This window comes from Condylura cristata, unplaced genomic scaffold (assembly GCF_000260355.1).
Source record: "Condylura cristata isolate star-nosed mole 26May11 unplaced genomic scaffold, ConCri1.0 scaffold00017, whole genome shotgun sequence".
NCBI classification, from domain to species: Eukaryota; Metazoa; Chordata; class Mammalia; order Eulipotyphla; family Talpidae; genus Condylura; species Condylura cristata.
In genome coordinates this window covers 13,363,348-13,387,376 of record NW_004567118.1, presented here as the reverse complement: position 1 = coordinate 13,387,376, position 24,029 = coordinate 13,363,348, and the positions used below count along the sequence as shown (strand labels likewise).

Sequence of the window (24,029 nt, the reverse complement as noted above, 5' to 3'; positions counted from 1 at the left end):
AAACAGCTCCAGGGCCTCTAAAATGGCAAAGCCTAGAGTGGCTAGCTACTGCTTCAAAGAAGTGTTGTTAGCATTACTGATGATGAGGTTCCCCAAAACAGTTTCAGATACCAGAGCCAGCCAACCCTGCCATGGAAGCCTCAGCCCCAGTGACATGGTTGTGTTGATGTCATTTGAAATAGTGCTGGTTTGGAAGCTGCAGATAGGAAAAAGTGAATTCAGAGGATGCAGGCTGCCAAGTTTCCAAGTATCTCATATGTCAGTGTCTTTTGGTGTTTGAGCACCACAGTAGATAGTCATCTACTCAGCAGCTGAGAGGTGCTCCTGACAAAGAAGGGGGTGGAGATGAACTTGGCTCAAGCATACATTTTCAGAGGATGTAACAGGAGAGCTATTCCCAGTACAGAGAAAATAGGAGAGAGTAATTTTTTTCTTTTAAAGATTAGTGATTTCATCAGGTTTATCAATAGACTTTATTCCCTCATTTAATCTTTTTTTTTTAAGATGTTTCTATTTATTTTGGCATACACGAGATGGGGTGTAGGCCAGAGGTGGGGGGAGGGGTGTGTGTGAGAGGATTCACCAGAAACACAGTGGAGAGCAAAACAGGCAGATCTACTGAAATACACTGCTGAGAGGAGCAGCAGGTGAGACAGGAGAGATCTGCTGTACCATGTGGGTCAGCTCCCTGGCCAGGGATCAAATGGCTGTCAATAGCTTGATAGTGTTGAGACTTAACCTTTTTCACCACCAGGGAGATCCCTCCTCATTTAATCTTTAAAGCAAATTTTTCAACTCAAACTGTCTCACAAACACAATGTTCTAACTCAGCTGTTCACAATGAACATTCACTATCCTGGCAAGAATTATAGAATTAGCTAATTAGGGTACAATTTCTTATATCTGTTTTCTTTTTTCTTAAAAAAAATTATTTATGCATACAGAACTGAGATACAGGCCTGAGGTGCAGGGGCAGTGAGAGGGTTCACCAGAGACAGAGTAGAGAGTAGAACAGGCATTAACGAAGTTAATGAGGGGAGCAGCAGGAGAGACAGGAGAGGTCTGCCGCACCATGTGGGTCACCTCCCTGGCCAGGGATCAAACTTGTGCTGAAGCAGCTGTGGTTAGCTTTGAGCTACCAGGGAGGGCCAACCTATATATCTTTTTTCATTGGGATAAAGATCAATCTGAATATATCAAAAAGCAAATGGCCCAGAAAGACATCTTAGTTGTTGTTGTTGTTGTTTTTTTCACAAATATGGTAATCCCTCTAAATCAAGTTAGACTGATCTTTTCTTCAACATCTGTAAAGCATTTTATGACAATAAAAGAAATTCCAAAGTATGAGGTTTTCATGAGTAGGCTAAAAAGATGCCACTGTGTAAATATTTGAATAAATTGGAGATTTATATTAGGTGAAGCTAGACAAGAAGAGGATGAGATACATAAACAAAAGGGTTTTGTTGCTGATCCAAGAGCAGAGAGAAGGACTGGTGAGATAAAACTCACCAACTCCTCATGAATAAGCAGGTATACAGAGTTTGCATTCCTCCTGCATCACTCCCAGAGCTTGTCAACTATTGCTATTGTCTCTGATGCTACCCTGCCTGACCTGCAAATCACTGAGGCTAGGGCTGTGGTGTTGCCTCAAGCAGTGCCACCTGTGACTACCTGCTGCTACTACAGTCCTGGTGCACCAATTAACTATTGGTGCCACCAGCTCTAGGCTCTCATTAAAAGACAATGCTATCTTTCAAGATCAGCTTTTGTTTGGACTAATGGGTGCTGCAGTCACCATGTGGTGTAGAATGGAAGGCCATTTGTGACCTTAGAAAATCTTTCCTTTTTAAAAACTTCTTCCATTGTTGTTTGCGTCATGTCTTGCAATTATAAGTGCACATGTAAAGACCCACAAACCATGACATTCTCCAGGTTTACACAGTTTCAATCTGTCTACATTTCTACAGTTGCTTCAAAATAAAAATCAATTCATTGGAACATATTCTGATTACATAATCTTGAAAAGCAAGCTCCCTTAGCCTCAAAGCTACAACGCAATAGCAAGGAGGAAATGATGGATTTTCTGCAGTTATCATGTTCTGGACCCTCCTAAAGGGTCAAGGGGATGTGAGGTGCCAGGAAACACTTCTATGTCATTTATGCCAAAATACCATGTAATGCTTTAGAGCTTCAAAGTGGTCTGCTGACGTATTATCCCACAAATATAAGTCACATGCCCTTCATATGATTCTTTTCATCTGGAGAGAAGCAGTGATAAATCCTGGTAGGAATGCTGTTTCTTTATGAAAATCTCAATCTACTTCTTATCTTGTACATCATAGTATCCACAGCTACCCACAGTATAATGAATCGCTTCATCCAAGTGTAGATGCTCCTCACAAAGCATCGTAATCTCCTTAACTTGGTATTGTAGCTTGTTTATGGTTATTATGTCCAACCAAGAGTAATTTTTCTTTTTGGATCTTTCCTAATTCTCTACCATTCCCATATTTGTTAGTACCCAAGCTCAGTCATGTGGGGAAGGGGCTCTTTGTGATGAGCCCTTCCCAACAACAGGGTAGGGGATATTTGACCAGTGCTTTCCCAGAGGGACTTGAGTAAATTCAAGATCCTTATACACCACAGAAATACCTTGTCATTGGTTGGTGCCACAATCTCCTTGGACATCCAGTATAGTTTTCAGGAGTGCATCTGAGACAAAATTGTCAATTTTTCTGTTGCACTTGCTAACATAACAAAGCTTCATGACAGAATTCTCTCATGGGTATCTCTAGCTTCCTACTCTCCTCATCCACCTGAGAAAAGTTTCTTAATATTTAGTTCCATACATCTATAACACTAAAATCCATGTCATACATTTTTTGTGAATGGGTCACACATACAAGTCATACTTCTCCTTTGACAAGTAGAAACCGTTTTTACAAAAAGACTACATCAAAATCAGTATACTAATTTGAACAGAACAGTCTAAGCCTCACTCTAAAAATTTACATAAAATGATCTGGATCCATTTTTAAATAGGCCATATATATCTTTATGTTACCTACCCTTAAATATAAGTAAGATGATTTCATATAAACACAAATGTAACAGTAAAAAGAAACAAAGAAAAAGACCAAACAAAATAAATCCTTGGATTCCGACTGTAGAACTGAGGCGACCAGAAGGAAAGGGGGTAGGAGCAAAGGGTAGAGGATGGACTGTGGTGGAGGGTTATTAGGACTGTGGTAATGGCTCTAGTGTGGCAACATATATTTGAAGAGTTAGGAACTTCTACTACTAAAGCAATATTACCTCAGTAAAAAATAATTTAAGATATTAGTGTATTATATGCAATACTGCATACTTATATATAACATTGTATTGATATCTACAAAGAGATCTATCATAGGAATAAGCAAAGAGGAAAAAAGTACTTAAGGTTAAAAAAATGAAGGGAGTTAAGAAATTAGGAAAGTTCAAGAGGAACAATCAACTGGTAGTATCTGCTAAGTCAACACAATTATTAAACACCCACCCAAAATGTAGCAAAATTCATGTAAAGTAAAATTATCACTGCCTGAGGTATTCATAATCTATTACAGAAGGAAACTTGAAAATTATAAGCAAATTTTGTGGTACAAAATAGAATATACTGAGAGTCATGTCTGGGGGAGGGGAGGAAAAATAAAACTCAGGAAGGATTAATACACTTCAAACTTGCAATTTTCCAGAGAGCAAGTAGACTTAAAATGGCTCTCAAAAGATATAGAAGCAGAAAGGAAAAGGCTATTCTATGAAAGGAAGATACAAAGTTGGTATACAAAGTTGGGATACAAAGTTGGTGCTATATAGGGAAGAAGCAGGGAGAAAGGAAAGTGTTTGCTGTAATAGCCTGAATGGAGAATTACTGTATGACCACAATGAAATGAAATTAGGCAGAAAGTTCATGTGGGGGAAATAAGAAAATAAAATGCCTAAAAATTATAGAAGAATTTGACAGAAAAATAGATTTCATCAGAATCTCAGTTCTTTCAGCTCACCTCTGGCTCCTTACCATCATTTCCTCTCATCACTGGCCTAAACTGTATATATGTATTGTGATTCATTACGATTGCCTTCCCAGTGCTTGTCTATAACTCTAGAAGCAAAATACTGTCCATCCACATGGGTTTCCTGGGTATAAATATTAATTCAGCCCATCCAAGCAAATGTGAAATTTTATGCTTGAAGAGAATGCAGCATTCTTATACATGGTAGACCAGAAGGAATGTTGTTTTGCTATTGAAGTAACCAGACTTTCTGGAAAATCTAGTAAAATTTCTTCATTACTAGGACCTCCCTGGTGGCGCAAAGGGTTAAGTCTCAGCATTATGAAGTTATCAGCAGCCACTGCTGCATGAGTTCAATCTCCGGGCAAGGAGCTGACCCATGTGACAGCAGATCTCTCCTGCCTCACCTGCTACTCCCCTTAGCAATATATTTCAGTAGACCTGTCTGTTCTGCATCCCATTCTGTCTTTGGTAAATCCTCTCACTCCCACCACACACACACACACACACACACACACACACACACACTTTTGGCCTACACCCCAGCTCTTCTATGCATAAAGAAATAAATCTTTTACAAATTTTTCTTCATTACTTTAGCAGATATTAAGCATGTATGTATGTAATGGGGACAATTAAGAACAGGACAAATACAGTCTCTGCCCTTATGAAATACATGCTTGAGCAGAAAGGCAAAATATTAGAGATTGACTTCTCTGATCATCAAATTAGATTTTTGCCTTTTATTCTGCTCATGTCCTTTATATGTGAGGAATAACTCAGTAGGATGGGGACAGAAAATGAAATGACAATGAGACATTAGATATTCTAAATGATTGTTTGATGAAGGAAAAGGCAGAATCTTAATTTGGATATATTGAAAAGTGACCATATTTCCTATGTTCTTTTGGAAATATGGCCTGAGCGTCAATGAGAGCATGAGGCTAGCGGTGTAGAAGTCTATCATCATAAAAGAGAGTAAAGGTCTTTAATTGCTTTTTCTGGGCAGTCATTAGTTTAAAACATATGTGCATTTTAGATATTAGGGTTGATAGTCCAATTTGTGGTCAGTCATTACGAAAATTGTCAATTTAGAGGATATGCAGGTAACATACTTGAAGCATCTGCCAACTCATTTTTAGGATTAATTCCACTTACCTGGCTGGTTAGGTGAATGCTGGATCATTAGCCAAAAGCAAATTTACCAAAAAATCATTTTACATAAAAACCAATTCACTGAGCTCACTTAACTCTTTAACTGACGGAATTTATCTTTGTAATAACATTGCAAAGAATATTTGAAGTAATCATGTTTAAAAAAAAAAGTCTTTTCTGACCACCTCCTCAACAACAGCAAGGAATTGGAGCAGAAACAACATGAACATTCTGTGTTACTAAGAAGATGAAAAATGATCAACTAAAAACTAAGTAAATTCAGGGAATTGGTGAAACAGACAGTTTCTGACCAGTAAATGTACCTTTCTTCCCTAACATTTGTTTGCAAATTCCTTCTTAAGTTCTACCTTGATGAAAGAGCACTATTCTACCAAGCAGTAGAGGCTCATTTTCTTTTGTCTAGGGCTTACCAATAACATCACCTTGTCAAACCTGAGGAAACAGTTTCTTTGGATGAAATCAAGGAAAGACTTTAATGCAGTCTGATGTGCCAAAAGACTAAAAATACTGGGAGGTCTACAGGACTTATAAAGATGCTCCACAAAACTACTGTCTTTGTGAAAAAATGAGTATTAAACAAATTGGGCCAATTTGGGCAAAATGGAATTTTATGTATTATCATTTTTTGTATTATCATTACAAAAATGTTAAACCTTTTTAGCATGTATTGTACATGTTAAAATGTGTTCTAAAAAAATTGTGTGAAGGCCCTCCCTGGTGGCGCAGCGGGTTAAAGCACTGCACTAAGAAGCTTAAGCCACTTTCGCATGAGTTCGATCCCCACCTGCCCCAAAAGAGATCCACATGGCGAGGCAGACTTCTCCTGGCCGGCCCGCTGCTCCTCTCAGCAGTGTACTTTGGCCATCTGCCTGTTCTGCTCCCCACTCTGTCTCTGGTGAATCCTCTCACCCTCCGCATCTCTGGCCTGTACCCCAGTTCTGTATGAATAAGTAAATAAATCTTTAAAAAAGGGGGGGTTCTGGCCCCCATGTTTAAAAAAAATTGTGTGAAACTTAAAGTTCTGATATTAAAAAAAAAAAAAGACTGAAATAGAGACCTGGACCAAGTGTTTATATAAAGAACAGGCATTTTAATGCTTTAAAAGCTTTTTTGAAACACGTCAGAATTTTTTTTTTTACAATTCAACATCATTTTATTCTTATAATTGTGGTTTTCTCTCTTCAGATTACAGATTTAACAATAATTATGAGTTGTAGATAATGATTTCAAAAGTAAACACATTTAGTAATTCTACAGCTGAAATAACTACTAACAATTGAACAGACAGTAGATGTCTTGATCAGAAATGCTCTTGCATATATTATACCCAAAATACTAAAATCAATATCTTTAAAATATCAGGAAATTAAAATATCCATTTCCACAAAATGGATATAACACAAAATATACGATATTAAAATATAAATGTAGGCATACATTTAAGTATTAAAGATTTCTAATTCATTTTCCATTTCATTTTTTATTGCAGCATTTATTCATTAAATGAAACAATTTCTAAATTGGTTATGCATACCCTGTAGACACTTTGGAGTGGCAAATACTACACTAATGAAAATGACAAAATGATTAGCTTATGGGGCCCAAGAATAATTATTAAATCTACATAGAAAAGTCAGTATTGGCCCTCCCTGGTGGCGCAGTGGGTTAAAGCACAACACTGAAAAGCTAAAGCCACTTCAGCATGAGTTTGATCCCTGACACTGGCACCGGTACTGGAGGTGACCCACATAATGAATCCTCTCACCGTCCTGGCACCTCTGGCCTGTATCCCAGTTCTGTATGTGTAAGTAACTAAATCTTTGAAAAAAAAAGTCAGTTTTTAGATTCCCAGTAAAAATTCCTTTGGGATCAATAGTACATTGTACTTAGGCATGTCTATTCAGAGAACGTCTGCACAAAACATCAAATCTAATCTACTATAGTCTACTACTGTAGGAACCTTGCCATTATACCTGTCTATATAGAATCTAAGAGCCAGTGGGGTTTTGGAGTCACACAGTTCTGTATGCCAATTTTGTCACTTATTAGTTATATAACTTTGGACAAATTACAAACTTTTTTGAATCCTGAAACCCTTATTTAATAGAGTTTGTAGCCGAATTAAATTTAACCATGCACACAAGCTATTTGGCATATTACCTAATCCACAGTCAAGAACAAATGCTATTGTTATATCAAACAAACCAACAATGACAACACAATACACTCCAGAAAATCCCCAAATCAAAACTATATAGCTAGTCACTAGTTGGTTTTCAATACATGTTTTCAAACAATCTTTCATGAAATTTACCTAAGAAAATATCCAGTAGAAGACTAACAGCTTATGCAAAGAATGTAATTGTAGTGTCATTTAACCATTAAAAAATTAGAGTAAAGGGAACCTCCTTGGTGTAGCAAGGGGTTAAAGTGCAGCACTGTGAAGCTATCCATAGCCACTGTAGCACAAGTTCAATCCCCAACCAGGTAGCTGACCCACATGGTGTGGCAGACCACTTCTGTCTCACCCACTGCTCCCTCAGCAGTAGTGTATTTCAGTAGATCCACCCGTTCTGCTCTCCACTCTATGATGAATCTTCTCACCCTTGCACTTCTGGCCTATACCCTAGTTCTTGTATTCAAAAATAAATAAATCTTTTTTAAAAATTAGACTCAAGGCCCTCCCTGGTGGCGCAGCGGGTTAAAGCACAGCACTAGGAAGCTAAAGCCACTTCCGCATGAGTTCGATTCCCGCCGGCCCCGGAGGTGACCACATGGCGCGGCAGACCTCTCCTGACCCGCCCGCTGCTCCCCTCAGCAGTGTACTTCGTCGATCTGCCTGTTCTGTCCCCCACTCTGTCTCTGGTGAATCCTCTCGCCGCCCCCGAGCCTCTGGCCTGTACCCCAGTTCTGTATGCACAAATAAATAAATCTTTAAAAAAAAAAAATTAGACTCAAATATTTACAATAAGGGACTGATTTAATTATGCATCACCTGCAGATGTAATGTTATGTAAAGATAATTTGGAAATCTATGGAGTAATATGGAAAATATTTACCACACTCATTTATGGATTATATTGAAAAAGGGAAAATACTTAATTAGTACGTTATCATTGCAAATCTAAAATGTGTATGTTTATGGTGGGGGAACTAGGTGGGATTACACAAAATAATGAAATTGTGGAAGGGTGGTAGATTTATGTATTCCTTTATCATCTATCTCCAGGGTTTTTAAGACTCATTTATTTATGCTTATAAGAACTGGGGAACAGGCCAGAGTTGTGGGGGAGTGAGAGGATTCACCAGAGACAGAGTGGAGAGCAGAATAGGCAGGTTGGCTGAAACACACTGCTGAGGGAAGCAGCGGGAGAGACAGGAGAGGTCTGCTGCACCATTTGGGTCAGATCCCTGACTGGTGATCAAATTCATGCTGCAGTGGCTGTGGATAGGTTCATAGTGCTGTGCTTCAACCCCTTGTGCAACCATGGTAGACCCCTGTGCTCATTTTTTTCTACCCATAATAATATGGGCATACCTTCTACACTTCAGGTAATGTGTTGTGAAAGATAAAAATATACGCTGTTAAATAAACCACACTACTTACAAGAAAACTACTAGTCACTAGTAATACTTCCTATGTTATAGGAAATCATGCCCTATACATAGAGTATACATAGAGCAATAAAGAATGTGCAGATAAAAATGCTGAATGTGGCCGTCCCTGGTGGCGCAGCGGGTTAAAGCACAGCACTGAGAATCTAAAGCCGCTTCCGCATGAGTTCGATCCCTGCCTGCCCCGGAGGTAACCACATGGCATGGCAGCTCTCTCCTGACGCGCCCTTTGCTCTCCTCAGCAGTGTACTTCGTTGGTCTGTCTGTTCTGTTCCCTGTTCTGTCTCTAGTGAAGCCTCTCGCCGCCCCTGAGCCTCTGGCCTGTACCCCAGTTCTGTATGCACAAATAAATAAATCTTTAAAAAAAAATGCTGAATGCATCTTTTCCTAGTCTTTAGGTCATAAAACTCTGGTATATTTTTATCTCAAATGCATTCATTCACAGAAAATTGGTGGTCAACAATAGTCAAAACTGTATTGAAATATAATTTTAAGACTAAAAGCTCCAAAATGCTTAATACTATGTTTGTTCATGTAAAGAAAATTGCATTGAAATATCTTTCTGTTCATTTTTTCTTCTTACAAAAATATACTGCTTTGTACAGAATGTTATTATTTTAACATTAAGCTATCTGCAATTTTATATAAAGACAATTTTAATTTGGATTTTCACATTTTCCCTAATGCAGTAGGTTCTCAAACTTCAATGTGCATAAGTACATGTAATTTTTATTCAAGACAAGATTCCTGGACTTTATTGAAATGCTCATTTAATATGTGTGGGCAGGAGAACAAAAATCTGCATTTTAAACAAAGGATTCCAGATGATTCTGAAGTGGGTAATTCATACCCAACACTTTAAACACTGCTGTGATGATTTCGTTTATGATACAGATGTTATGCTTTAATTCATTCATTATTAGCCCAGTGCCTTATATATACAAAATTTAATTCTGTGTATGAAACACGAATTTTGCTTTAAGAAAGGTACTATTTAATAGAGGAGAAAAAGATATGCATGCAAGTGATTCATAATAAAAAGGAAGAAATTAGTGAATGTCCTTTAAAAAATACAGGTAAAATACTGAGTTTAGGAAATGGAATAATTAATTCTAGCTGACCTCAGGGAAATTCTTCTAATTGGAGGTAGTATTTTAGATTATAAAGATGGAGAAAAGAAACTAATAATTCTCTTATTTAATGGTAAACAAGCCTATTAACAGTGCTCCTTCAAAGTCAGAACAATAATTCTCTATCTCTTAAATTTTATATATTGACTTATAAACTAGGTCATGTTCTTATGTTGTCCTGTACATCTACCAGCAGCTTGATGTGCTTCCGTCTCTCCACACAAACAAAGGATGTTTTAGTACTTTTTGTATACTTACTCTGAACAGTGGATACTAATATAGAGAATCATACTTACCCTTTCATAAATCTTTAAGCAGTAAATAGGATTTAAGAATAGGTGAAATGAAAACACCAGGAAGTTTTCAGTTCTAAAAATCACCATAGAGGTTAGTATCAGGTAGCAGAATGAGAGAACCAGTCAGAAAAAAAAAGAGACTTTACAATTTTTAGAATTCATTGTTCTAAAAGCCAAATAAAACAAATGAGAGGGGAGATAAAGCATAAGGCTCTTCTATTTCCTGATTTGTGGCATTTTGTTTAACATTAGTGGCATTTCTATGACTTGCTTAAAAAACCCAGAGGTGCAATGGAAAAAAGTCTCGAGTGCCCAACAATATTGGTTTGATAAATGATTTTCAGGTTATTTCTTAGCTCATTCTTGCAGGTTTACCCTCCTTTATTCGAAGAACTAAAGTTAGGCAAGTCCAAGAGGGTATACCTTCTCATCTCCCAGCTTCTGCATCATAGTCTCTCTGTTGGAATGCCCAGCCCTTAGTGGCCAACTCCTATTTCATCTTCAAACTAGATTTAAGTATCCCCTTTCACAATCTAATGGCCTACACATAGGCACTGATTTCAATGTCCCCACAAAATCCTCTGCATTGTTGTGTCTTAGCTCTTATCAGTATACCGGGGCATCAAGATAACAAGCTTAAAAATCAAACATGTTTGAATTCACTTTCTAATTCTAACACTTATTGCATGACCATGGACAAGTTATGTAATGTTCATAAACATTAATTACCTGATTTTACAAACCAAAAATAATAGTATGTAATGTGATTAGTATTAGCACCTCAGACATAAAACAGCAGCAATATTATACACACATTATACTTGGTGGTTAAATTGTCTGACTTTTCCTCTAAACCACATATTTCTTGAGGAAAGGAACATGTATTTTATTTCTTTATAAGCAACATTTAGCACAGTTTTGGGCATATGGTAGGTGCTTAATGTTTTCTTCTTGGCTAAATAAATATTACTACCATTATAGTAAAATTAATTTGCCACTTGAAATCCTTTCTGTAATGAGGTGGAAAGCAAATGAATAAGAAAATAAACTCCATTAATGTCAACTTCAAAATGAGGTTACTGTCTTAATCACATTGGTTTTAGGATTTACTGTTTTTCACATTATTACAAAATACCTAATAATTCAATAACGTATTTGAATATAACTGATCATAGATACTTCAGGAACTGGAAGACTACAAATTTGCATGGTAATATATTAATCACAAAATTATCAAGCCACATGTACAGCTATATTTAGACAGCTACTTAGAAAAGTTACAGTGAAATAAACCACTTTTTAAAACTAAGAAAATTCTCAACATAGCGATTTTAGTTAAAATCCCCTTTTATTGTCCTTGGGGACATGAGAAATTCAGTTTCATGGTTTGATAATTGTGACCTATGTAAGAATATAAATATATACTAATTACTTAATGTAATATTTAATGGACCTTTCCAATGTAATATTTAATTAGTTGATAGGAATAAGTATTTGTAAGGCGTGATTCTGAGAGAACACTTTTATTTTGTACATGATCTTCAATATATTTTATAGACCTATATTAGATACTGGAATCACATGTCCCATTTTCTCTTCCTCTTCTTAATCATCACAGTTTTACTTAGTATTATATAAACATAAACTGGATATTTAATATAAAAATGAATTCTGACTCTGAAGGACAAACTTTTCTTTGAGTCATTTAAATGTATTATGCAGAGGAATAAAGATTTACAATGATGATGATTACAAAATTATGGTACAGTTTATGGACCCAATTGTGGGAATTGTAATCCATAACATTTCTAGACTATGTGATCACTGGTTAATATTAATTTATAACCTACTGCTAATTGATAACCGGCATGTATTTTATTGATTTCTAAATGATCACATACCGAAAAATGACATTAACACAAATTGCAAACTAATTGTGAAAAATATTCTTTTTACTAAATTTTAAAAAATGAAAAAGAATTTTTTTTTCTAACGAGACACAATGTTGAATAGATCACTACTACACTAGGTATTAAAGCTATATAAAAAATAGATGCCTTTGGCTACTTCAAAAATATTAATGAGGGCCCTCCCTGGTGGCGCAGCGGGTTAAAGCACAGCACTAAGAAGCTTAAACCACTTCACATGAGTTCGATCCCCACCTGCCCTGGAGGTGACCACATGGCACGGCAGACCTCTCCTGGCTCGCCCTCGGCTCCCCTTTGTCGATCTGCCTGTTCTACTCCCCACTCTGTCTCTGGTGAATCCTCCCACCCTCCACATTTCTGGCCTGTACCCCAGTTCTGTACAAATAAATAAATCTTAAAAAAAAAATTAATGAACCTGCGATTAATATAAATTGCAGGATTAGTCATGTACAAAAGGAATAAAATAATTTCCAGGCATTTTAGTGGGTGAATATATTGATATTTGTTTGCCATTATTGTGAACTATAAACTGGTTGTAAACTATCTTTTTTAGTCTTTTGTTTAAAATTTCTGGGTTTCAGGCCCTCCCTGGTGGCGCAGCGGGTTAAAGCACTGCACTGAGAATCTAAAGCCACTTCCGCATGAGTTCGATTCCCGCCTGCCCCGGAGGTGACCACATGGTGTGGCAGACCTCTCCTGACCCGCCCGCTGCTCCCCTCAGCAGTGTACTTCCTCGATCTGCCTGTTCTGCTCCCTACTCTGTCTCTGGTGAAACCTCTCACCGCCCCTGAGCCTCTGGCCTGTACCCCAGTTCTGTATGCACAAATAAATAAATATTTAAAAAAAAAATTTCTGGGTGTCAAATTGTGTTTCGTTAAAGGCAAAACTTTAGAATAACAGTATGTTTGGTTATAAATGGATAACTATACAATAAAATACTAAAAAGTTTTTACCTCTTGCATTTTTTTAAAGATTTATTTATTTATTTATATAAAAACTGGGCCAGAGGTGCAAGGGGTGGGGAAAGAGGATTCACCAGAGACAGAGTGGGGAGAGAAACAGGCAGATGAATTGAAATACACTGCTGAAGGGCGCAGTAGGCAGGTCAGAAGAGGTCTGCTGTGCTATGTGGGTCACCTCCCTGGCTGGGGGTTGAACTCCTGCTGCAGTGACTGTTGATAGCTTCATAGTACTGTACTTTAAACCTGTTGCTCCATCAGGGAGGGCCTTGTTGTATTTTTATTTTAAAATGTGAGTGATATAACATTTTAAGTTATGTATGTGGTTGAATTATATTCCCATCATACAGCATTGTCTGGACTTGTAAGCAAGTGACCTCTTCAAAAATACCCTAAATCAAGATCACAGTCAACTATAAGTATTCTCTTCTTTCCAATATAATTGCACCCTTTACATTTCTTCTTGTGGTTGTTTCTAAGTCATTTCTTTTCCCTAAAACGATCCATATCCATTAGTATAATAGCATTCAGTCAGTTCTATGAGTATTTCTAATAAGTCATCAAATCTCAGTGTGGTTTTAAAAATCCCTAAACTTAAGTTAGGTCAGAAATGAGTGTTGTCTTGTATGAAACCTTCCCTCTGACTTTGTAGCTGAACTCTAATCTCTAACTCCTTATGGTTTGGATCAGAAGTCTTGGAAAACTTTACAGTCTGGTGTGCTTTGCCTTTAACTTCAATTTATCTGAGTAAAAAGAGATATGCTTAAGTAGTGGCTGACAACTAGACAATCTACACAATTCCTCTATCTCCTAGAGGAATCACTTTGGCTACACTGCAAACTTGACGGAATGCAAGGTGTAAACAGAGGTTAAACAGTCTGGCAAGATAGTGCCATTTGAGTGGTAGCACCCTGGCTCCTAGCGGCTACTCCTGGCACCCCCAACCCCCACACCCAGTTCCAGAGCACTTCCTCAGTGTGGTCAAAATTATATGTGCCAGAGTCACCACACGCAAACCCAACTGGCTGAGAGTAAAGTGACATCGGGTGCCTCCTGCTATCTGTGACTCTCATCAAACAACATAATCACAATGTTTTAGAGTATAAAAAAAAGGAATAGGATGTAATGAAGCTTTTGAATACTAATATAGTATGTTCCATAGAATGATTATAGCATTTCCTCTGGATTCCCCAATCTGTTGAGTCGTCCAAGTGAGAGAAAAGGTTATATGTGAATATATGCCAAGTCAGCATTTGTGTTTTCTATCACTAGATGAAAAAAAATAAAAACACTTCTGTATTCTTTACAAACATACACATAAAAGAGGAGATAAAAGTCAGGAAGAATTCACCAACAAAATCAAACTTTAGTTTTGTTTATTTGGGAGCGGGGGAGGGAAGATGGAATTGAAAATTGAGTTTTTGAACAATTTCCCTTCAGAAGTCCTAAAGTCTGAGTAGAATCCTTTGTTCCCCTAACAGTTAAAGTAGGATTGAAAATAGAGTTGGGTGCCATCAATCTAAGCATAATAACCAAAATCATGGCAGAGATCAATCTTTACCCAAGACAACCAAATACTAGTAGTAAGTGTGTGGACAAAGCTCACAGAAAGGAAGAGGTAGCCTGAGAGATAGTAGAAAAACTACTGTACACCTTCTGGACTGTCTCAACTTGGCCAGGCTGAATGATCGGTATTTATTTTCTTCTTTTTTTTCACTAATATGAGTGTTCTTCACTTCTTGTAATAAACACTACATTTCAATAAGAAAAAAGATGTAATTTTAAATTGAGTGAAATTACATGCATTCATGTATTTTTTCACATATATACTACATAAAAGACAAAATTTGTCTTCTCACTTTTTCAAAGTCATTAATGATTCACATAATTAATATAGTGTACTATTAGCATCCATAAACAAAGAGTTTCTTTTCCAATCCATTTTCAAAGTACCCACCCTCACTACTACTGTACACCTTCTGGACTGTCTCAACTTGGCCAGGCTACTGGGATATTTGTCTTACCCTTAGAAAGTTAATCCTGAACTAAATGAATGAATGAGAAAAATGCTCTAAAAATGTAATGACACATGAGTAAAGACTTCAAAGTATTTGTTTCTTTTAGAAATAAATTTTACCCTCAGTATAGTACAGAGAAATAAGACACACAATTTTGGTCCATGTAATCTATATAAGCAGTCTTATATTCACATCTGTTGTAAGACCAGTTAAAAATTTTTATTTTCAAATTATTGCAAAGCTAAAAAATATCTCTTCTCTACCTTTTCAAATAGATTTAGTAAAATAGGAAATCCTAGCATTTTATTATTAGAAAATATTTTAATCTCTTGAAGGACATTTAAGTTTAGAAAAAGGGAGTAAAATAGATACTTTAGGGTTCAATCAATTGATGGTTTCAAATATTAGAATTTTTATCGACACGTAATAGACTAATTCAGTAAAGCAGTTTTATAGTATTGCATACATTTATTATCGATTCTTAAGTTTTAATAAATTGAAACAAAATTGTTTAAATTTTCCTTTAAAAAAGCATTTACAGCCTACAACAGACAGTTCTCACTGAGGGAATTTTTGTCATTTCTTAAGTTATAATTGTTCTCTAAAAATGTTACATGTGTTTTTTTTTATTTCAGCAATACCTAAAAGAAAACAACTTTATCTGAAAAAGTCTTAAGTTGCTAATTACACCTATATTTTATTCGTTTAAACCTTGATCCTTTGTCTATATAACTGTTTATCTCAGGCTAGTCCTGAGCTCTGAGTTTCCCAAAAGGAAGAATGAAAACACATCTACTGTTTCTATTCTGAAACTCTTTTGATAGAAGCAAAATATTTAGAAAAATATTCACTACATTGCAAAATTTCAACCCACTGTATACATAAACCAGTACTGAGAAGCACCTCTTCAGTGAACCTCAGTCTATTTAGCACCTACAGAGTGTACATTTCTAAAATACTGACAGAAAAAACACACTAGAGACTTAGGATACTAGTATTAAAGACAGCATTATTTTCTTCATAAATTTTCACAACTATCATATAAGTGATGTTATATAGTCCAGGTAACTTGATTTTAAACTGTTAGCATCATTAGACAAGCATGACAGTGTTTTTAAAGAACGTTAAGAATTCCCAAAATAAACAAGAGTGGGTGAGTATTTGAGAACATATTTTGAATAAAAATCTCCACCATTCCCAAATAAGCAATTTCAACATATTCATAATCAGAATTGTTTCCAAGCATTTCCTAAGAAATTTGAGAACCAAACATTTCAAATATGTCGAAGAGAGTTTTGAGACTGAGATTATATTGAGATACATTGAAATCATTTGTACGTTAACTTGTCATTTCTGAATCTAGATCCATAGTTTCTTCATCTGCAAAATAAAGTGCTTGGACAAAAAAATGGTCTATCTTTATAATGTCTTCCAGCATTGAATCTTATAACTAAATCACATGGTTTTCTTTTATACATAACATAAAAACTAAAAGCTGTAAATACATATTTTTTTAACTGTTAGGTTTTTTAAAATATTTTAGACCTTGAACATACTTAACATAAACAAGCCAGCCATTTTATATCTGAAAAACAAAAACACCCCAGATTAATAGCAACTGCACAGAACAGTACAAAGGACAGCATTTCTGACTTAAGGTGAAATAATATTTTCAAAGTTTGTTAGTTTTACTTCAAATTCAAACTTCCGTTCTCAATTAGATGACCATCTTATCATCTGAATACTTTGACTAGTTTATAAGCATATCAAAATCTAGATTTCCTTTCATATGGAAAAACACACATATACTTATGATATTAACTCTATGAGTCTCATTTTTTAAAAAAAAACAAACCTTGAATGGCAAATGTTTGTGGTTTCTTTAATGACTCTTTTTAACGGGCCTTCTCTAATAATTTAAATGGTCCTTTAACTTTGCAACTTATAAAGGTAAGAACTGTCAAAACCCAAATAGTCTAATACTGTGAAAATATTTTCCTTCCACTGTGGTAAATATATCCATTTTATTTTGAGCAGGAAGTTGTAAACAACTGTGTTTAACAAATGACATTCACAAGCTTTTTTAGGATAGTTTACAAAAATTAGAAAGAAATAACTCTAAAATCGAATACTGATAATCTCTGAGTGGTAGTACTTATAACAAGACATCTTATTTTTTACATTGTCTTAAAAAGCATCATTGCTTTAGTGATTGAATACTATTTTTTTTAAAGATTTATTTATGCATACAAGAACTTGGGTACAGGATAGAAGTAGGGTGTGGGGAGGTAGGTGATGGTGGTGGTGGTGACAGGATTCTCCAGAGACAGAGCAGGGAGCAGAACAGGCGGACTGGCAAAGTACACTGCTGAGGGGAGCAGGTGAGACAGGAGAGGTCTACTGTGTCATGTGGGTCACAACCCTGGCCTGGGATCGAACCTGTGTTGTGTGGCTGCAGATAGCTTCATAGTGCTGTGCTTTAACCCATTGTGCCACCAGGGAGGGCCCTGGATACGATTTCAAAATAAAATTTTAAATAGCTTATAAAGTGTGGGGCATCAACAAGGTCTACTTCTACAATAGACGTTAATCTTTTTAACATGTGTTAAATGCTTTTTCTCAAGCATATGCTTTAACTGGAAAAATTATTTGATCAGGTGTCCGTTAGGCTGGCTTGAGACAAAATACTTTCCAGGCCTTTCTCTTAATTTAGGCTTTTGAGGAAATTCAAGTGAGTTTGAACTTAATTGCAGTAAATCTTGCAGGAGTAAACTTTGCTGGGGGGGGGTTTCAGAGTAATACCTTCTATTACAACTATACAACTATTAGCAGAATGGCAAAGGGCTCCCAGGTTTACCAATGTTTTCTGGGGCTTTTAAGTATTCTATTTTGAAAGAAACGCAGTTATAAACCCTTTTTTATTTCAAGCCTATAAAAACCAGAACTGGAATAAAAGGCAAGCCCTGACCTTTCTATTTTAGACTTTCATCTGTGTAGCTAAGCCATCTGCTTTCTCTCCCCTTCCCTGTCTTCTTAATGGACTGAAAATACTGCACCTAATTGCAATTTTATCAAACCAATCTGACTTTCCCACTTTGTGACTCGTGCAAATACCAATAATTCCTTAAAAACCCGCCCCCCCACCCCGAGTTTTATCTTTAACCTCAGATACTGGTCTCCTGTGTATTAAGCCATCTGAAGAGCCCTTCACTCTTAAAATTGAGCACCTGACGGAAAATCTAGTCTCTCCTCCTGTAGATATCGAGCTGGCATCACAATATTATTATTGTTGCGGTTACGCAGGAGGATTCTCCCAGTTTCAGCCCAGAAAGGAGTCGTATCTTTCCGCCGCCAAACAACAAGGGACACAGTCTGAGGAAAGACAGACCCGGGTGGGAAGAAGCCTCCTGGAGGAAGAGGCAACTAGCAAGAAGAAGCTCTCAAGACTGGAAGCAAGGACCTTCCGAGGCACCAAGGGGAAAGGGCGTGCGAAGTGCAGCAAGAAGTGGGCGGCCACAGGGAAACCAGAAGAAGGGGCCCGGCCGGAGGGCGCGGGGACCAGGCAAGCGTGGGTAGCTCGCGGCCGCCCGCCGGCGTCCGAGCAGTGGGGGCGCTTTGCAACGCGCCACGCGCCGGTGTGGGGATGAAGACCCGAAAAGAGACCCGTTGGAGGGGCCGAAGAGACCGGGTCCGAGCCCGCGCGGCGGGGACTGCGGACCCACCTCCCACCGAGCCCCGCTACTTAACTATTTGTAGAGCTGCTGCAGGCACAGGTCCAGGCTCTCGCCCTCCACCTCCTCGCGGGTGATGCGCTCCGACAGCGGCCGTGGGAGCGGGGGCAGCGGCGGCAGCTGGGGCTGCGGCGGCTGCGGCGGTACGGCCGATTGCCCCGGGGCGGCGGGCGCCTCCTCCACCTCTTCCTCCTCCTCCTCGCCCTCCGCCGCCACCACCGCCTCTTCCTCCACCGCCTCCTCTTCGGGCTCGGGGTCTTGCTCCTGCTCTTGCTCCCCCTCCTCCGTCGCGACTACAGCGACCACCTCCTCCCCGGGTTCCTCGACCGAAGGCTCGGCCGCCTCTGCCGCCACCAGTTCGGGCTCTGGCTCGGGCTCCGACTCGGGTTCGGGCTCCGGCTCCGGCTCGCCGCCGCCGCAAGGTCCGCGAAACTCGCCCAGGAATAGCTCCAGGAAGCGCCGGTAAGTTTTCTCCTCAGGGCTGCAGCCGGCCATCGCTGCTCATGCCCCGAGGCCCGACCGGGAAGGGGGTGGGGAGAAACCTCGAAAGGGGAGGGGGATGCTCTTGAGCCTCCGGCTCCCGCAAGGGCGGTTAACGGCCGCACCGGCAAGAGCGATCAGCACTAGGTTGCCTGGAGAGGGCTCCCGCAGGCGTGCGCGCCGCCGAGCGCCAACGTGCGCGGCCCGGGGGCGGGGGCGGGGGCGGAGCGCGCCTCCCCTCGCCGGTCTGGAGGGAAAGTTGGTGGCGGGCGCGCGCGCGGGGTCCAGTGGCAGCCCATCCTCTAGCCCTATGAAGAGCTCAGCCTACGCTGCCTAGAGACTGTCACCATGGCAACTAGCTCTAATTAAGAATTTCAGGGTCCCTCCCGTCGAGTTTGTGAGTCGAAAGGACACCCGACTTGCCCAATCGCCAACTCTAAATGTCTTTACTGTATGGATAACCTAGCCTCAAGTGGATCAGAGTGGCCTAAGTCATTTCCAAGTATAAAGGTTGGTCCCAATTGGGTTGGATTTACCTCGGTTTCCTTATATTTTCCTGCCTCCCCTCAGTGTTATCTGTGGAAAGATTCCACCTTGTGAACACCTTTTGTTGTTGATGACACTCGTGGAGTAAGAAGTTCCTTTTGGGTGCTGGCAGGAGCTGAGGCAAGAACAGCATCAAATACCTACCATTTAAATGGTAGATTCCTTCTCATTGAGTCTATGAAGAAAATGGCTTCATCCTCACCTCTTGAAAAAAGGAAACAGATTTAAGGTTAAGTATCATACTTCAAAGCATCAAAGCTGTTAGCCATGCATTGGAATTAGAAGCCAGGCTGTCAAACTCCAAAGCTTCTATGCCCTTTTTCCTTTACTTTTCTTTGCCTCTGGAGATTCATCAGTGCTACATGTCTGTAAGGCCTTAATTGTATAGGGCTTTATAGCTTACTAGTTGTTTTAAAGTTAGAAAACATTATCATTATAATTACATTTTAAAGATGAGGAAACTGAACCTTAAAGACAATGTGACTTTGCTCAAGGTCACAAATGATGCAACAATGACTAAATCCAGGTATTTTCACCAGAAAGTCAAGAAGCCTCCTCTTTTAGTCTCTGCATAATATATATTATTGTTTACTACATAATGTGTATGTTTTCTAAATTTTTTTGTATAAAAATATAGACTTTCCCTCAACCTCTTTTCCATGAACCTTTTTCTTTTCTTTCTTAGATTGAAAACGAAACAACTTTAAATGATTCTAATTTTCTTACCAAACTACACACAAACCTATTATTTTCAAGTCATACTGAGGGGGGTGGGAGAGGAAGAAGTTGTGTTGTTATACAGCTGTGTAGATGATAGCATCATTACTGCATACTGCATGTCCAAGGCAACATATAATTCAGCAAAAACATAGTGATTCTCTATTTTAAAAAACGTTCACAAATTATCTATCCCATCCTCTCAATTTATTATTTCTGGGATATTTAGGGTCTAAAATACTATTGCTAGTCTGTCTTAATGGCAAAAGAAGGGAATCTTCATGCCAACTGTTTTCATGTAATATTGTATTCTAAATCCCTAACCTGATACTATTATTTTAAGATTAAGAGGATTGAGCTCACTAATGTACATTATGGCATCATGTAAAATAGAGTTCCATTCTCTCTCCAAGTTTGAAATTAAATAATACATGATAGAAAGTATATAGTAAATAATGCTGGGGCCTCCCTAATAGCGCAAAGGATTAAGTCTCAGCACTCTGAAGCCATTGGCAGCCACTACAGCACGAGTTCAATCCCAGACCAGGGAGCTGACCTACACAGTGCAACAGACCTCTTCTATCTCACAGGCTGCTCTCCTCAGCAATGTATTTCAGTCCATCCACCTATTCTGCTCCCTACTCTGTCTGCTGAATCTTCTCACTCCCCTGCACTGCTGGCCTACACACCAGCTCTTGTATGCATAAAAAAAAAGAAAGTATATAGTGAATAATGTACATGTGTCCTTCATAACTTATTTTTTGTCACAAATGAAAGACCCAATGAATAAATCTGTTTCTAGAAAAGCTAAAAGTATTTTTACAAATATTTAAAACATTACCAGTGTAGAGCAACTACTCTGAGATGCCAAGGAGCTCTTTAAAACTCATTTGTCTTTGTTTTTAATCCACCTGTTCATTTCCATTTCAGAATATATAGAAAAGATTGACAAAACTTTAGAGATGCAGTCCTAAATGCTCACAATTTTACATCAGAACAACTGTTTAATATCTCAGAATTTGAAACGATGACATTTGGTTCAGGAGTGCATAGCTGTCAACTCTAACAATTCATATCAAGCTACACCTTCTTCCTTCTTAATACAGTTGCCTCCCTCATCTAGATGACATTTATTTGTGACATTAATTTATGACTCAACCCACATATCAAAGGAAGTGTTATATGTTGGGGAAACATTACTACGAAGAGTAAAAGAAAAAGCCCACACTTCTATATCACTATAAATGAGAGGTGTGTTTGCTTATCTTAATAAAGATATTCCTTCACAAAAGATCATTATAGATCCTATTGCAGCCATTTGACAGAGGAGCTTTGCCAGTAGGTTGCTGACAGCAGAGCTGGGATCTCAGAGCAGCTGTGTAGGATGATTTTGCCATTGTCAAGAAGTCTTTTTAGTCATTATTTGTCATTGCTTTCCTTTCCTTTTAAGTTCCTCTCCTTTTATACTTCCTTAATGCCCTTTCTTATTATATATTAAAAATATTGAGTTATGGAAAGCATATGCATCAAGGGGATTTAGATTTTCTCAAAAAGGTTTTGAGATTTTTTTTCTCATACAATTGTTCTCCCTCTGGTCCTTAACTCTTTGGAGGAAATGCACAGTGTCATGGATGGTCTTTTCTTTTTTTTAATAATAGTTTATTTTTACATATTTGTGTGCAATTTTCCATCTCAGTTGCAATCCCCTTGGGCTTCCCATCACCAGATCACCCATGTGCCATCACCATAGTCCAGTGCATGTCCCTCCCCCCACTGTTTTTGATCCCATTCCCCACTCCACCCCCACAAAATGTCTCTGGTATATAGCTGTTCATCGTTATCACTATTTTCTCACCTGTTCCGTTATATTCCTGTTATGAGAGAAACCAATGGATGGTCATTTTAATGATTTCATTTAAAAGGCTAAGAAGTTTCTTGTCATATGATCCAACAATTCCTGTCCTAGATATTTATCCAAGAGAAATGAAAACATGTCTACCAAACATACACACACAAACACACACACCACAAAAAACTGTGTACATAAATGTTCATAGTAGTTATATTCATAAAAACTCAAACTTGAAAATAACCCAGATGACCATTAACAAGTGAATATATAATAAATTGTATATTCATTCAATGGAATACTTTTCAGCAATAAGAAGAAATTAACCACTAATAAAATAATATGGGTGAATGTCTCCCTCATGCTTAGAGGGAAAAAATAGGTACAAAAACCTACATACTATATAATTCTATTTCTATAAAATTCTACTACAGGCATGACTATTACAAAAAGAGATTAGTGATTACCCAAGGACTGAGGTTGGGTAGAGGTTCATGGCAGGGCCCTCCCTGGTGGCACAACAGGTTAAAGCACAGCACTATGAAGCTCTCCATAGCCACTGCAGCATGAATTTGATACCCAGAGGCCAGTGGGGTGACCCACGAGGCACAGCAGACCTCTCCTGACCCACCTGCTGCTCCCTTCAGCAGTGTACTTCCTCAATCTGCCTATTCTGCTCCCCACTCTGTCTCTGGTGAGTCCTCTCACTGCCTTTGCACCTCTGGCCTGTACCCCAGTTCTGCATGCATAAATAAATAAATAAAATAAAAAAGAATTAATTACTGTGTCATTCTTTGTCCTTTTTGCCCTGGTGTCCATTTCTTCTTATTTTCTCTGCTCTGTGTTGTGGGGTGGATGACTCTTTCAGGCTGTATTCACCAGGTTCCTTCAATCACTGATATCCACCTGTGATTTGTCTAGTAGGAGACATTAGCAGGAAATTAAGAGTGGAAAGAGAAAAATCAGGAGTATGTCTTCTCTGTCCTAGTCTTCAGTCCTAATGTCGGCATCTCCTTTGAGTTTCGTTCCCCCAATCACGTCTGCTGAGATTCCAACTTTTGCCTGTGATACCTGCCCCTGAACTCCAGAAACATCATCTTCCATTTGTCCCCCAGCCTAGAAAAGCAGCTACCAGCTTCCTAACCTTACCTCTATATATTAATTGAATGAATATTTGTAATCTCCCAAAATTCGTATTTTGAAATCCTAACCCCGAGATGATAATGCCTAGGAGAATAGGACTTTGGTAGGTGATTAGGTCATGAAGGCAGAGCTCAAATGAATGGGATTAGTGCCTTTGAAAAAGAGGTTCAGAGAGACCCATTCTCCCTCTCACCATATAAAGATACAATAAAAAGAATGTGGCTATCTGTGACCAGACACTTAATCTGTGAAAGCCTTGATCTTGGCCCTCCCAAATTCCAGAACCACAAGAAACAAGTTTTTGTTGTTTATAAGCCACAGAGTTTATTTCATCTTCCCTTTTGGCTTTCTGGCATTTCTATCACTTGTTTAACCAATTCCATATATAT

At 38.3% G+C, this 24,029-nt stretch overlaps 1 protein-coding gene across 1 annotated transcript in view; it reads right to left on the bottom strand.

Moving 5' to 3' along the window:
* The window catches only part of PPM1E (protein phosphatase, Mg2+/Mn2+ dependent, 1E), a 93,235-nt gene extending 73,720 nt beyond the window's left edge, over positions 1–19,515 (bottom strand). Inside the window, exon 1 of the mRNA XM_004684425.2 lies at positions 18,922–19,515. Coding sequence (XP_004684482.1) covers positions 18,922–19,400 — 479 coding nt within the window. The 5' untranslated portion in view covers positions 19,401–19,515. The remainder of the gene's footprint in view (positions 1–18,921) is intronic.
* Between the last annotated feature and the right edge of the window lie 4,514 nt (positions 19,516–24,029).